At 42.3% G+C, this 14,745-nt stretch overlaps 1 protein-coding gene across 2 annotated transcripts in view; it reads right to left on the bottom strand.

The window, feature by feature from the left end:
* The window catches only part of LOC126187771 (methyl farnesoate epoxidase-like), a 308,053-nt gene that overhangs the window by 56,842 nt on the left and 236,466 nt on the right, over nt 1-14,745 (bottom strand). The window contains exon 8 of one of the 2 annotated variants that reach the window (XM_049929035.1): nt 2,701-2,781. The exons of the other annotated variant lie outside the window; for it this stretch is intronic. Coding sequence (XP_049784992.1) covers nt 2,701-2,781 — 81 coding nt within the window. The remainder of the gene's footprint in view (nt 1-2,700; nt 2,782-14,745) is intronic. 2 annotated transcript variants of the gene reach the window in all.

Genomic DNA, 14,745 nt, shown 5'->3' with positions numbered 1-14,745 from the left:
ATATGTAGGACGTCAAAAGGTGTTCCACATCACATCCATTAATACAAATACCATACTACCACCGATCAAGACAACCTTATTCAAAGATTCGCTACTGAGGCAGATATAGATATTGGTCTTTTATAGGAAGTATACATCAACGAACTTCCGTCTCTTTGAGGATACGAAAATTTTCTGTCACTAGCTTCAGAAACTGGTATGGCAAGGGCGATAATCCTTAAGGATGGCATCATAGTTGAGAATGTCACTTACCTACTACCAGCACACCGAGTGGCTGTAACAGTACTTGGAGTGAGGCTTATCAGCACCTATGCTCCTCCAGGTAAGGATGGACGAAGAGAACGAGCATGATACTTTGTGGAGGAAATAGCCTTACTGTTTCAAGGATTACATGCTCATTACATCCTCAGTGGCGATTTTGTGTGCTGGCACCTAAGGACCCGTTACTACCTTACAAACTGTGCCCAGAATTGAGAACATTGGTATGAGATGTGAAGTCCATGGAATCTGTATAGGAGTTGTAGGGTGTCCTTGAATGTTTTCTCTGATTTCAAGATTAAATATTAATTATATTGTTTTTTGTTACAGGTCTACTAGGGAATCTATGAAGTTTCAGCACAGCTGTGTCTCTTACAACACTTCCACCACAAGAAGCGCTGTATGAGATACATAGTAAAACATGATTTCTTGAAGTGTATATTTTTGTCTGATGATGTTACATTTCATGTTTATGGCTCAGTTAACCACCGTAATGTCTGGATCTGTGGATAAGAATGTCCTCATGTCATATGAGAACATATGGTACAGTCCAAAGGTTAATGTCTAGTGTGGGTAAATGTGTGATTGGCCCATTTCTCTTGCTTGAAAGCAATATATGTGGATATGTTTATCTAGACATGTTGGTGAATTATGCCATTCCCCAGCTACAGAACATGCAAGACACTATCTTTCAGCTAGATGGTGCTCCCTGTCATTGGCTCTAGAAGTCAATAACTTTCTTAATGAAACCTTGCCCAACTGGTGGACTGGCAGAGATGGCCCAATTCCATGGCTCTCGAGGTCATCTGAATTAGCCTAGATTTCTTTCTTTGGCGCCAGGTGAAAGATATTGTGTACAAAACGCAGTTCCTGATGTGACATTACAACAATGCACACCATTTATTTACAGAGTGTGTGGCAATAAATTGAATACTGGCTTGATATTTTCTGTGTTACTAGGGATGCACATATTGAATGATTTAATTTTTGAATGGTATTACCAGTGTTGTATGTATATATAAGATTCAAACCTCAATGAGTACAGGCGTATGAGGTATAATGCATGTTTCATTTACTATATCCAGTGAAGAGTTACATCATTTTGTTATCAGGGTTAACATTTATGTACATCCTGTAGAAATATAACTAGCCACTTCGCTAGTCACATTGATCACATCTACATCATATGCTGCCTCCAACCTGTTGTCCATGATGCAGACCTGTGGCGAGCGGCCTTCACTGACTACATGGTACATATCTGCTTGATCGCACTCCAGAGACAGCAGGTTGGTTGGTTCGTTTGTTGATTTGGGGGAGAGGACCAAACAGCAAGGTCATCAGTCCCATCGGATTAGGGAACAAGGGGGAAGGAAGTCAGCTGTGCCTTTTCACAGGAACCATCCCAGATTTTACCTGATGCGATATGGAAACCACAGAAAAGCTAAATCAAGATGGCCAGGCCTGGGTCCAAACCATCGTGATCCCGAATGTGAGTCCAGTGTGCTAATCACTGCGCCACCTTGCTCAGTAGATAGCATGTGTGGTGAAGCTGTGGCCTAAGGAAAATGAATATGGTCCACTTTAGAGCTCCAAAGTGTCACCATGTTATTGAAGAAGTCTGGCAATACTGGGAAGAGCATCGACGGATATACCCTACTACATTATGTTGGTGCTTGGTATGTATCAAACCGGTGGTAAGGTGTGCACTGATTGCATTGGGGTATGAATATTCACAGTGGAAATAACAGAATTTAAACCTCTGTTTCACGATTTATTGGAATGTACCAATCAGGGCCCCTCTCTTTAATGACAGGTTGTAGTACAATGAGCAAAGGCAAAAATTATTGCTATTATGCATTCTCATCTGGGAGGAGCAGTGGGCTGCACAAGGACACTAGACTGAGTTCAGGGTGAACGCTCATTGATGCACCTTATCATTCGTGAACATAAGCGGCGCTGAAGAGCACTAATACATACCTTTGACACAGAGGATGGCATACATCTGACAACACAAAATGACATAGCAGACACCTTCATTGTCTAGTATATCTGTTTATACACTGAAGAAGAATATGAGAGGATGGCCCTACAAGACAGTACTCAGATGCTTTTCAGGATGCTCAGTTAAGAGGCAGTGGCTATACTACTGGAGGAAATTAACAAGGACGAAGTGTTAGAAGCTATAGATAAAGGGGCACTCAATAAGTCGCCAGGGCTAGACAAAATTCCCTTGGAGTTTTATTGGACGTTTCAACAATTGATGGCTTCCTGTTGGACTGAAATCGGCCATCTCTTAACGTGTCTCTTCCACATGCCCTCAAGGAGGGGCTGATGATCCCAATACATAAACCTTCAGGTGGCACCCGACTCCAACTCTACCCCATTAACACTATGTAATTGTGATCTTAAGATTTATAGCAGATTGTTGGCAACATGACTTACAAGAATACTGCGTCGCATAACGTCACTTGACCAGTCATTCCTCAGTGGTGATAGCAACGTCCAGATGGCACTCATCGAATACTGCAATTCAAATGAAGAATGGGTTCAATGTCTCATTGACTTGAGGTCATTAGAAACAGCACAAGCCCAAATTGTGTCAAGGCTGACCTCTTATATGCGAGTCCACTGTGATAACCACTGCATCACCTCACTCGGTCATGCAGTTTGATCATATTGGTGAAAGCATGTCAACTACACAGAGCTCTGATATCCACAGAATTCTGTCAAGCCTTTGACAGATTCAGCCATTTATCCATTATGGAAATGTTGACATAAATGAAGATCCTGCAGTCCTAAATTGCCATGGTGATGCGGTTATCTCATGGAGCTACCTCTAAAGTGCTTGTTAAAGGCCAGTAGGCTGTGTACCATACTATTATCACATTAATCTGACAGGAATGTCCCTTATCCACGATGATATGTGCATTGGCCCTGAAACCACTTCTTAGCGGCCTTTGCCAACTCTTGACAGGACTTAACAATATGGGGACACATTTCTCAGTGCAAGGAGTATGGAGACGACCTATTACTGTTGATTTGGACTGGCTACCAAACATTTTCTGCATTGGATGGAATTAACAGATGCACTACCACTACAGATAGGGGTATGGACATTGACAAATTGGTCACCTGAATATTGTTGCTGGACTACCTGTGATACCGACACAGTCTTGGAGATATGGGACAGTGTAAAGTGTCTGGGGATCGTGTTCATGAATGACATAAGACACATGGTGGTGATCAGATTCAACATGTTGCTGCTAGCTGTTCAGAATGGTGTCAGAGCGAATGGCTTGTGTGCCTTAGAGAATATTTAGCGGGTTGCCTACATGAATACCTATATTACATCACATAACTCCCTATGCACAGATTCTTCTGGTGGTGCAGACATCGCTCGATGCATACTGTAGCCTTAGTGTATTTCGCCAGTACAGGATTACTTGTCAAGACTGATTACAGTGCCCTGGCCATGCCCACTGGAAGAGGAGGCCTCAAATTTTTACACATTCATCATCACATGGTGGCACTTGATATCAGTCAGATGTTGAAAACATGGGGTACACAACAGCGAATCTGTCGGAATTGTTTCGAGACGAAATGGCACCAGCTTCCCTACTTGTCCCATTGATAGTGAAGAACATTTCTGCCGGCCGCGGTGGTCTAGCGGTTCTGGCGCTGCAGTCCGGAACCGCGGGACTGCTACGGTCGCAGGTTCGAATCCTGCCGCGGGCATGGGTGTGTGTGATGTCCTTAGGTTAGTTAGGTTTAAGTAGTTCTAAGTTCTAGGGGACTTATGACCTAAGATGTTGAGTCCCATAGTGCTCAGAGCCATTTTTTTGAAGAACATTTCTGAATTATTTCATCATATCAGAGATTTTTTTCCTTGAATGTAGGTATTTTATGGCAGATCTGCTGGCCAATAGACCGGCGACAGTACATAACATTTACTGCATACTCACAAGCAGGCACTTTGCAAACCCTGTGGAAACATGGAACTTGCTGATCCGCTGGCTGGTGATATGGTGGACAATTCACCACACAACACTTAACATGGAGACATGAACAATGTTGTACTTGGCAGTTAATGATAAACAAGTCACCAGATGCCACCTCCACGCCATCAATATGCTGAACTCCTTATTATAGCAGTTAAGTCCGGCTGGAAATCAAAACACTCACAGTCTTATGTGTGCCCGACCCGCGGAAGTGTGGCATCTAGTGACTAACATGCCTGCCTTTCTTCTCCACACAGGACAACAAGTCTTTGATCCTATGATTGTTATTTTTTCTGATCAGAACTTACTAGCCATGCACCAAGATGAATGCAATGACAAAGCTATGAGCTCAAGCAGTGCATTATCTGCTTTGCGATGGCCTGAAGTATGTGCTGGACTTCTGCAACCACGTGTACAGATGTTTTTTTTTGGAAATTTGTGGTAAGGTCTTATGGGACCAAACTGCTGAGGTCATTGGTCCCTAAGCTTATGTACTACTTAATCTAACTTTAACAAACTTGCACTTTGGACAACACACATACCCATGCTCGAGGGAGGACTAGAACCTCAGGTGGAGGGAACTGCATGGACAAGAAGCCTCAGACCATGTGGCTACCCCACGCAGCTGCACAGATGTCAAATGCCAGTTGTGTGTAACCCGAAATACCAACGATATTTTTTTCTTAATTCCTGGGAAGTGCGCTACAAGGTCCTCCACACAGTTGAAACGTCCCAGATGTGAGAAGCTGATGTTGATCATGATGAAGAGGCATATGGTGATCATGATGAAACTGTTACCTCCTCCAGTTCTATGGGATGATGTGGCCAGAGGTAGATGCACTGGAGAGGACTGCTCTTATACTAACCCACCAGCAGAGATTTTCTTTCCTTCTCTCTTTTCCTTAGTTATTCGAGAGCATGTCTAATTTCCTTAGTGAAGAGCACCTGGTGGATGATTAAAAAAATCAACTGGTGTATTTTGCTTAATCTGAGTTGTTTCATTTTCAAAAGTGTTTTGATTTCTCTACTACTTTTCAGTTAAAAAATAGTGGATCTGTGAAACAGGGTTCATGATATTATTTTCTGTTTGTGAATTTATTTCTTTAATTAAGATTGCAGTTAGCCATTCAAACAATGACTTCATGTGGTGTCATTCACTGGAGTGCATGGAAACACCTTGTGAAAGAAAGAAAATCATTCCTAAATGAAATTAGAGTTATTCTCTTTTCAAAAGCTTCTTCTACTTTTGAGCTGAAGAAAATAAAAAAAGAAAACAGAGCCTTGTAACAGGGTTCATGATACGAAAAATAAAATAAAATAAAATAAGGTAAACAGGAGACCTGGGATCGAATCCTAGTCTGGCACCAATTTTCAACTTTCCCCACTGAAGTAACCCAATGACCACTTTATTTCTTTTGTGTCTTGATTGATAGTGGCTGCATAATCAAAATATTTTTTGTTCTTTTGGATGCCTCCACGCATGTACATATATTGTTTTAAGTTTGAGCTATAGTTCCTCTGTATGCATCTGTCCTGAGCTTAATGTTTCAAGTTCCTCATAGAGACATGATGCTACTGTCTCTTTATTTAGTTTGTTGAAAATATAAATCTTTCAACTTGTTTTAGTTGGCCTTTACGCTTTGGTAATCATAGATGCTATAACTGCTTCGTGATCACTGATACCAATGTCAATGTGGTCTTCTGTAAATGAGTCAGATCTACTTGTATACATCAGGTCCAATCTACAGGGCGTCCATTTTTAGAGTCCCTGTTTCAAAACGCTATAGAACAAGAACCACCGCACAGAATGACGTCACATCTGAACAGCATATTTTTTGACACAGGGGTAAACGTCATGCAACAAACAAAATTTGATGAAAATTTGACCAATAAATGTGCACTGTAAGCTGTAAGCATCAGAATACACACATCATATCTGTTGCTCATTTTACGCCTGAGACGCCTAACATGACTGTCTCCATGAAGGATCGTGTGCTGCTGCTACACCTCTTTTACAAGAATGAATGGGGGATGCGCGGCAGTAGCCCTGCAGATGTTCCAGACACTAAGTGGTATGAAAGAAGGCTGTGACCAGATGTCTGCTGAGGGTCTGGAGAAACTGATTACAAAATTCGAAAAGACAGATTCTTTTGAAATGTAGTGTGGCAGAAGGAGGGAAGCATTTGTGCGATGGCTGTCAAAGAAGTGGCCACAGGACTGTAGGTGGGATCAAAAGGTGGTGTGCAAACATGTAGTGCATGGGGAATTGAACAAACGTTGGACAAGACAGCGAGCATGGTGCATAAAATCCTACGAAACATTCTGCATTCCTATCCATACAAAATTACTCATTTTCAGCAGCTGCTACCTGCTGAGCTGCCAGCAGGACAAACACTCACTCTGGAATTTCTAGCTCACTTGTAAAAGAACAATGAATGGCCATGAAACATTCTGTGGACAAACGAAGTCCACTTCCATCTCTAGCAACATGTCAATGTGCAGAAATTCAGAATATGGCCAATGGAAAATCTGAAATCAGATCATCCAGTACCACTGAATTCTGAAACGGTGACTGTTTGGTTCTGATTAACGGCATCGTCTATCGTAGGGTTGTGTTTATTCGAGGAACTGAGTCCTGCGCGTCCTGTTACATGTACTGTCTTGGGTAAATGTCTTTTACAGACAAACATCATTCCAGCTCTTCAGCGGTGTGGGTGTGTGGATAGGAACATATTTATGCAAGACGGCGCTCCTCTACACATTGCACAACCAGTGAAGCGGCTGCTGTAGAGGCATTTCGAAAATTCTAGATTATCAGCCATCATTACCCTGCAGCCTGGATGTGCAGATCACCTGTGTAATATGGAAAAGGTGGCAACACCCCACTCTGCATTGTTGCCAAATTTATTCAAGATAGCTGATCCAAGATGGCGGCTATAGATGTGGCAATGTTGCAGTGACGTCATGGAGGGAATTTCAAATTCTGGCTAGAAATAAGTCAACTGGGCTACTTCCTCTAACCTACCCCTCCCTCCCCCATCTGGAAATTGGCAGTAAAAGGACACAGTGTGTGCTGGGCTACTGGATAGGGTGGACGTAAGACTTTAATTTGCATGTATTGCTTCCATCCCCTTCCATCCCTAACAGGAAATTGGCAGGAAAAGGTCTCACACTGTGCTGGGCTGCCGGATAGGTTGGATGTGTATATGCATTGTTTGTTTAAACAATTTGAATTGTCATAGGCAGTAGCTCAATCCAGTGTGTTCACCACGAGGTCTGGAGTCAGAGATTTAGTTCACAGCATTGCCACTGAAGGGTGCTGTTGTCCCTCCCCCTCTCATCTCCCATGATATAACCCTGGACAGCCCTCTGGGAAAAAAAGACAGGAAAAGGACTCAGTCTGTGTCTAGCTGCTGGACTGGGAAGATGGACATAATTGTTTACTGCGTTCAACGGACGAGATGTCTGTACTGGTGAAGGAGGAGTGTATTGGCATCTGAGGAATGTGTGAATAACCATGATATTTGGTGAAGACAAATACGCTTCACGAAATAATGAAGACGGGGCTAAGCTACGCTTCACAACTCACGCTGATAAATGCATGTACTGTAACTGTAGATCATTCGTTAAAAGTCGATTCAGTCAGTTTTCCAAAGTGCAAGAGGCAAGATGCTCACCCCCATTCTCTGCACCCTGCTGGAATAGAGGCAACGCACTGGCTTACGACACGGCCATGGACCGCACTGGCTTACATAATGGTCACACGGTAGCTGAAGGCCGCAAGCTAAGCACTCCCTGTCGCCTTAGAAATACCCGTGGCCTTCCTCCTTCCCATCCCCGGTGCACGGATACTCTTTGTCATTGAACACGAACTGCTTCAGGAGTTACTACATCTGGTGTTGCGGAATATTGTCTGATAATAACTTGATGATATGACAAGAACTAAATCTACCACAGCGCAAAGAGAGAGAGAGAGAGAGAGAGAGAGAACTTTGCAGATGACGTGAGAACAAGTAAACGGATCGGGGCACAGTTGTGAAACCATGCCTGAGACACTTCGCGCACTTCTGTGGGAAATTCACTTGTCTTCGAGCACGAGCTGCTTCAGAAGCTACTAAATCCAACTGAATACGTCTCTAAATATACTTTTAAAAGAGATCGCTGCACGATAGTTTGCCTCAATTTTGCGAGGTACCGTCACACAAGAACACTGACTCTAAAAAAATATTGCTGCACACTTATGAAACCTCCCTGAGACACTTCATACGCTTTTGTACGAAACAGATCCTGAAACCGATATCATCTGCAATATCTGATTTGACACGCCAAAACGATGATATCTGGAAGTCGAAATAAGTATTTCTGTAGCTCTAAAAACAGGACCCTCACCACTTTTCGAGTTTTAGCTGCTAGTTTGAAGGCGCTGCGAGTAGGGTTGCCAGATTTCAGTGAGGAGAAAATGAGAACTTATTTATCGACACTAATATTTTTTGAAATAATTATATTTACTGCACATTTTCTTCATAATACACTTAACACAATAAACAGGTTCAAATGGTTCAAATGGCTCTGAGCACTATGGGACTTTTAACATCTGAGGTCATCAGTCCCCTAGAACTTAGAACTACTTAAACCTAACTAACCTAAGGACATCACACACATCCATGCCCGAGGCAGGATTCGAACCTGCGACCGTAGCGGTCGCGCGTATCCAGACTGAAGCGCCTTTAACCGCGTGGCCACACTGGCCGGCCAATGAACGGGAGTACTATTCAGTTGAGCATGCAATTCCCAACATTTTTTCATTAGACAGTATTGTCTCATAAAAGTCAATGCAACTTTCGTCGCAATTGAAATAAGTGTACAATTCATTTTTAATAGATCAACTGAACACCTGTTTCGCTCACATCTCCATTTAATGTTCATAATGGAGAAAACTCTGCGAATGCATTTGAAGGAAGTATCTCAAAATAAATGTAACTAAAACACTTCACAACTTTGATGCGCCAATCATTTCTATAATGTAGACCCATCTCTATGGTATTGTAATAGTAGCTAACTTTGCTTTCAAATGCGCATTTTCTCCCTCCCCCCCACCCAACCAAAAAAAAAAAAAAAAAACAACACACACCATAGCGACCTCTGAATACATATTTTCTATACTAAGGAAATCAACTATACAAAGTGATTTGGCTAATTTCAAGATACTTTGAAACTCAGGTTTTTTTCAGGTGATATGCAATCCATTTAGGATAACATGTTACTCTCATCAAAGTCAAACCATTTATTTAAAATTTTCAAGCAAGCTTCCTGTTGTGTTTGTTTTTCACCTGGAATCAGGTCCTCCAATTTATTTAGCAACCGTTGCATCTTATAACCAAACAGATCACTTATCCTATGTTCTAAATCCATTTTTATTTTCTCCATTATGCGATATACTTCACAGGTCGTCAGTTCGCTTTTTTCGGTGCAGCCTTCGAAAAAATGTCAGTTAAGTGCAAGGAAAATTGCATATATAATCCCACTAAAATAAGTTGTTTTCCTGAAGCAGACCCACCTGTCAGGTTGTTTTTAACGAAGCTGGGGCTATCATCTAGACTAGATAAGTATGATATAATTGCAGGAAGATTTTTCAACAGTCTTTCTACGGCAGGCTTTAGGCTTAACCACCTTGTAAGTACATGTCTCAACAAAGCTTTGTATTCTGTATCAAAAAATTGAAAGAAATCTCTCAGCTGAGATACCCTTTTCACTGAATTTCAGAAATAGTTCAGTCTTAATTACTAACATTTCAACGTCTGTTCACTTACCGTTCGTACTAAATTTACAGCAATTGTGGACTATGTGCGCAGCAGTTTGATTTCACTGTATCATGATTCTTATTTTTTTAAGTGAACGAAAACTGAGTTTTTCTTCCCATAGTTTGCATTTGTATTGTCTGCAGTAAAACTTGAAAGCTGGGACAAGTTCAACTCTTGTTTTGGAATCCTTTTCAAGATCTTTCTTCTCTTCGTGGGATTTGTCATACTCCCATACATTTTGAACACTACTCCCACAAAGAAATAAGTTCTAAGACGTAAAACATAAGATGTCTTGCGATAGTGTTGAATCTGCTCCGTAAATGAACAAATCAATTTGCCTTGTAGCATGGAGTGGAAGTACAACTTGTTCACAAAAAGAATAAAATTCTGAGGGGGTGTGGTGTTGGGAGAAAAAGACGCAAGTCCGTCATGCAGTGCCAGTACTACACTCTCTCTTAGAAACCGGTGTCAGTTTGTACCCAAGCAAGGCTCCAATTGGAGTTGATAGTTTCATGTTAAATGATGGTGGTTTTTTGTTCCTAATCCAGCAACATAGACAATTCAGAATTAAAAAGAGCTAGTAATAAAATTTAAATTTTGGGCATAAAAGCAACAAACCAAAACAATCATTTTGCAATGGCTACAATGTGAAGTTCTGTGTTGAATCGCTAAGGTTGGCAGCGACCGATATAAAACATGATCAGGCCGAAGTCGACCAACTTCTACCGGGCCAGAACTAGGCAAACCTAGTTGATCACCTTGTTAATAGACTGCACACAACGCAGTTCTCCATCTGACGTCACATCCGTCTCACTCTAAGTCTCAGGTGCCATCAGATGTGCGCCCCAGCTTGAGAAACGTAATCTGCACTGTAAAATTAGGTACTGGAAGATTAAAAAATATAAGTGATTATGCCTCGTGTACAAAATCGGAACATTTGGAGTACAGTTGAAGGTTTGTACAGTACATGGAACGAAACAGGAAAATTCGTTATTGTTCCAGCTTAAACCACACGCCTAGCTACCCTAGCTGCTAGCACACTGAACTCACATTCCAAAGGACGACGGTTCAATCCCGCATCCGACCATCTTGATTTAGGTTTTCCGTGATGTCCCTAAATCGCTCCAGGCAAACGCCGGGATGGTTCCTTTGAAAGGGCACGGCCGACTTCCTTCCCCATCCTTCCCTAATCCGATGAGACCGATGACCTCGCTGTTTCGTCTCCTCCCCCATACAACCTAACCCAAGCAACCCAACCTAACCCTAGCTGCGAGAGAGAGAGAAAAATTTCTAAATACTACAGTAGCTTTTCTGAAACGTTGTGTGGGCATACTTATATTTGCTGCTGCTGGAGTCAGAGACGTTATTTTTTAATCACTTCTCGAAGCGCACACTGGTGTCTAAGCACAGAAGGGAAAATCAAAACAATAACACAAACAGAATTCGAAGCACTGTCCTACACACAAGGAAAAATGCCTGGAATTTTCGGTGTCCTACAGCTGCTGGCCTGCAGATGCTCTAAAGTCACAATGGCGATGGCGGATAACAGGCAGCATCCCGCTAGAGGAGGATGGTTCAAATGGTTCAAAAGGCTCTGAGCACTACGGAGCTTAACATCTGAGGTCATCAGTCCCCTAGAACGTAGAACTACTTAAACATAACTAACTTAAGGACATCACGCATATCCATGCCCGAGGCAGGATTCGAACCTGCGACCGTAGCGGTCGCGCGGTTCCAAACGGAAGCGCCTAGAACCGCTCGGCCACAGTGGCCGGCAGAGGAGGATGGTTTGCTCGGACGTGTCCCTGAACACTCGCACAAAGAAGACATCATGTTACTCTCAGACGTCATGGAACCTTCAGTAGACACCTTACGCCCTTCTTGTTCGAACCAGTCTGCACAGGCTCCTATGCCCTGCACAAAGAATGTCTTGTGAATGGAGTATTCTGATTGGAACTTACTGAATTTATCTGCTAAATTGCTGCTGCTACCGGTGTGGGAACACTGTTCGCCATTTATTTCTGCAGACAGACAAATAACGAGACTTTCAGCGTCAAAACTATTTAGTACAGACCGAAAAAAAACATACAGCAGCCATATTGCACTGACAGTTAAATCCTGCAAAAGTGGTCTACAGATCATGAAATATGGAAATTATCACCAAAGACACTTCCTCAATTAAACTGCTGTGCTACTGTAGAGGAAGGCTGGGATATTTCAGCGTGAAACCGATCTCCAACCACATACCATATCGATTTAATAGCAAACAGAAGTCGTATCCTGTACCACACACAATCATCACTTCTACATTCTGCATATAGCTATAGACCACCAGACACTCGTACATCTTGACGGAAAACACGTATAAATTGAGGGAGAAATACGCCGAAATGCGGGAGTACTTGCACATCTTTATCTTGTTGCACACATACAAGACTTGCCAAGTACCAAGCAGAAGACATTCATGAATTCCCGCATTCGGCGTATTTCTCCCTCAGTTTATACATTTTTTCCGTCAATTTTTCCATGATTTTATGTCGCCTATGCTGACGCCGTCATGACCTCACTTCGTGCCGCATATTCTAAAATTGCTTGTAAATGTGGTAGGTAGTATAGTCGTAAATGCCGTCTGCTGCGACCGAGCGATTCTAGGTGCTTCAGTCCGGAACCGCGCTGCTGCTACGGTCGCATGTTCGAATCCAGCCTCGGGCATGGATGTGTGTGATGTCCTTAGTTTAGTTAGGTTTAATTAGTTCTAAGTTCTAGGCGACTGATGACCTCAGAAGTTAAGTCGCATAGTGGTCAGAGCCATTTGAGCCATCTCATGTGTGATGATGATACAACATGTACATCCTGTATCGGCATTTTCCTCTAAACGAACGAAAATTTATGTGATGTACGCCATTCCCCTGCCGCATAAAATCGAGTCTTCAGTTTGTGAGGTACTGCGATCCCCATGTATACATCTGCTTGACAGATGTCATGTTTGTGGGGTTACTGGCGATATGACTGCTGCTATGCATTTGTCTGTTTCCTTGTAAGAGATATTCTCCATTACTAACGATCATTTTATGGGGGTGATGCGACCATAGTATAATTTCTGATCCGTGATCGGATGTGAACATTTCTGGGAAGCTGCATTGTGCAAGTATCACAAAGACAATGTTTTAAGGAAGTAGTTTTTTCATTTTACAGTTTGTCATTACGGTTTATCGTAGACAAACTTGCGAGGAGAATGTATGTCATGTGCTGGAAATATATTTCTTACATTGGAATTTTAACAGCGTTGCACTCCGCACAACTGATAGGTCGGCAACCACAATGATATAACATTACAGCGTGTATTATGTGCAGGACCGTGTAGCCTTAGGAGTGCAAGTGTTTATGTTCTCTCTTACCAATACCTTCTCGGTACGGACCTCAGACACTAGATGAATACTTCAGAATAGATAGCGCAGTTGATTTACGTAAAATGCTTCAAACTCCGTCTGTCAGGAGCTCCATCATTCATAAAAACCACTTGTTTCTTCTTCTTAACCGTCTGTTATATCATCACAACACTTTAATATGTCCTATACACCGATAAAGGGTGCTAACTCCCTCGACGTGCGCGCAATCTTGGGCTCTTGGATAGGTACGATGAGTGAGATTGGTATGGAACAGCAGTTACAGACTAGGCTCGCTCTGCTCCTTCACGAGACGTGGAATGTTGCAGTCTACTTCTGGTCAGCTGTAAATTTAATCTTTTGATACCACAGCCTCGTGTTGCAGGAGAAAGCTCCGTTTGGTGCTGGCCTTAAACATTGTATATGGTTGGTGGAGGAACGACATGTTCCCATTTCCACCGAGTGGTCGAAACACGGTCCTGTCATTAACTCAGCTTACCCTGTTTCTACAGGGGTAGCAGAAGGTGACAGATATACCTCTCTCTGACTTCTGCTCAGTTCAGACTTAGATTGGAACGATCACATGTACAAAGCTAGAGGGATGGCACGGCACAGACTGACAAACAGTTACTGGGTGCATAGAAACATTCTGAACCCATGTTGCTTTACTGTAGCAAATAGGTTCGAAAATAGTTACTCGTTTCGAGATATGAGAGTGCCAAAAATATGATCCAGTAGTGGCTGTAATCATTAAATGACGTTTCCACAGGCTTCAACCCAGGTATGTGGTTCGATAGAAAGACTTGATTCCAAATCGCAGACAGCTTTTCTACCAGAAATATATACATGTACATTTCTTACGAACTCAAACTAGCGTTGAATTTTTTTTTAAGTGATTTGTTGCATAACACAGCATCTACTGTATGTGACTGTTCTCAGTCAGCCATCGCCTATAACCCAGTGGATATTTCACAAAACCTCTGACATGTTATTGAGATAGAATGTGTTATAAATACTGCAGAAGTATGTAGGAGCAGCATGAGGGAGTTGCAAATACTGGCTTCATATCACATTCCATAGCCGAATCGCTTTCTAAATTCAGTGATTTTATAAGTAGCTTGCTCTGCAGATGACGTGCACCCCCACTTTTGGTCTGTTAATACACACTGCAGCGAGGCCACTACAGTTTTTAACATGGACATTTGCATGGGCTGGAAGAATCAAGACTGCTTGAGACAGTAACATAGTCGATGCAATCCTATTTTTAACATGTGGTGGCTTGTAAAATGATTACATCTTTCT

Source organism: Schistocerca cancellata, chromosome 5 (assembly GCF_023864275.1).
Source record: "Schistocerca cancellata isolate TAMUIC-IGC-003103 chromosome 5, iqSchCanc2.1, whole genome shotgun sequence".
In the NCBI taxonomy this organism is placed as follows: domain Eukaryota; kingdom Metazoa; phylum Arthropoda; class Insecta; order Orthoptera; family Acrididae; genus Schistocerca; species Schistocerca cancellata.
Note: the sequence above shows the minus strand (reverse complement) of the source record. Positions and strands in the feature narration are given on the sequence as shown.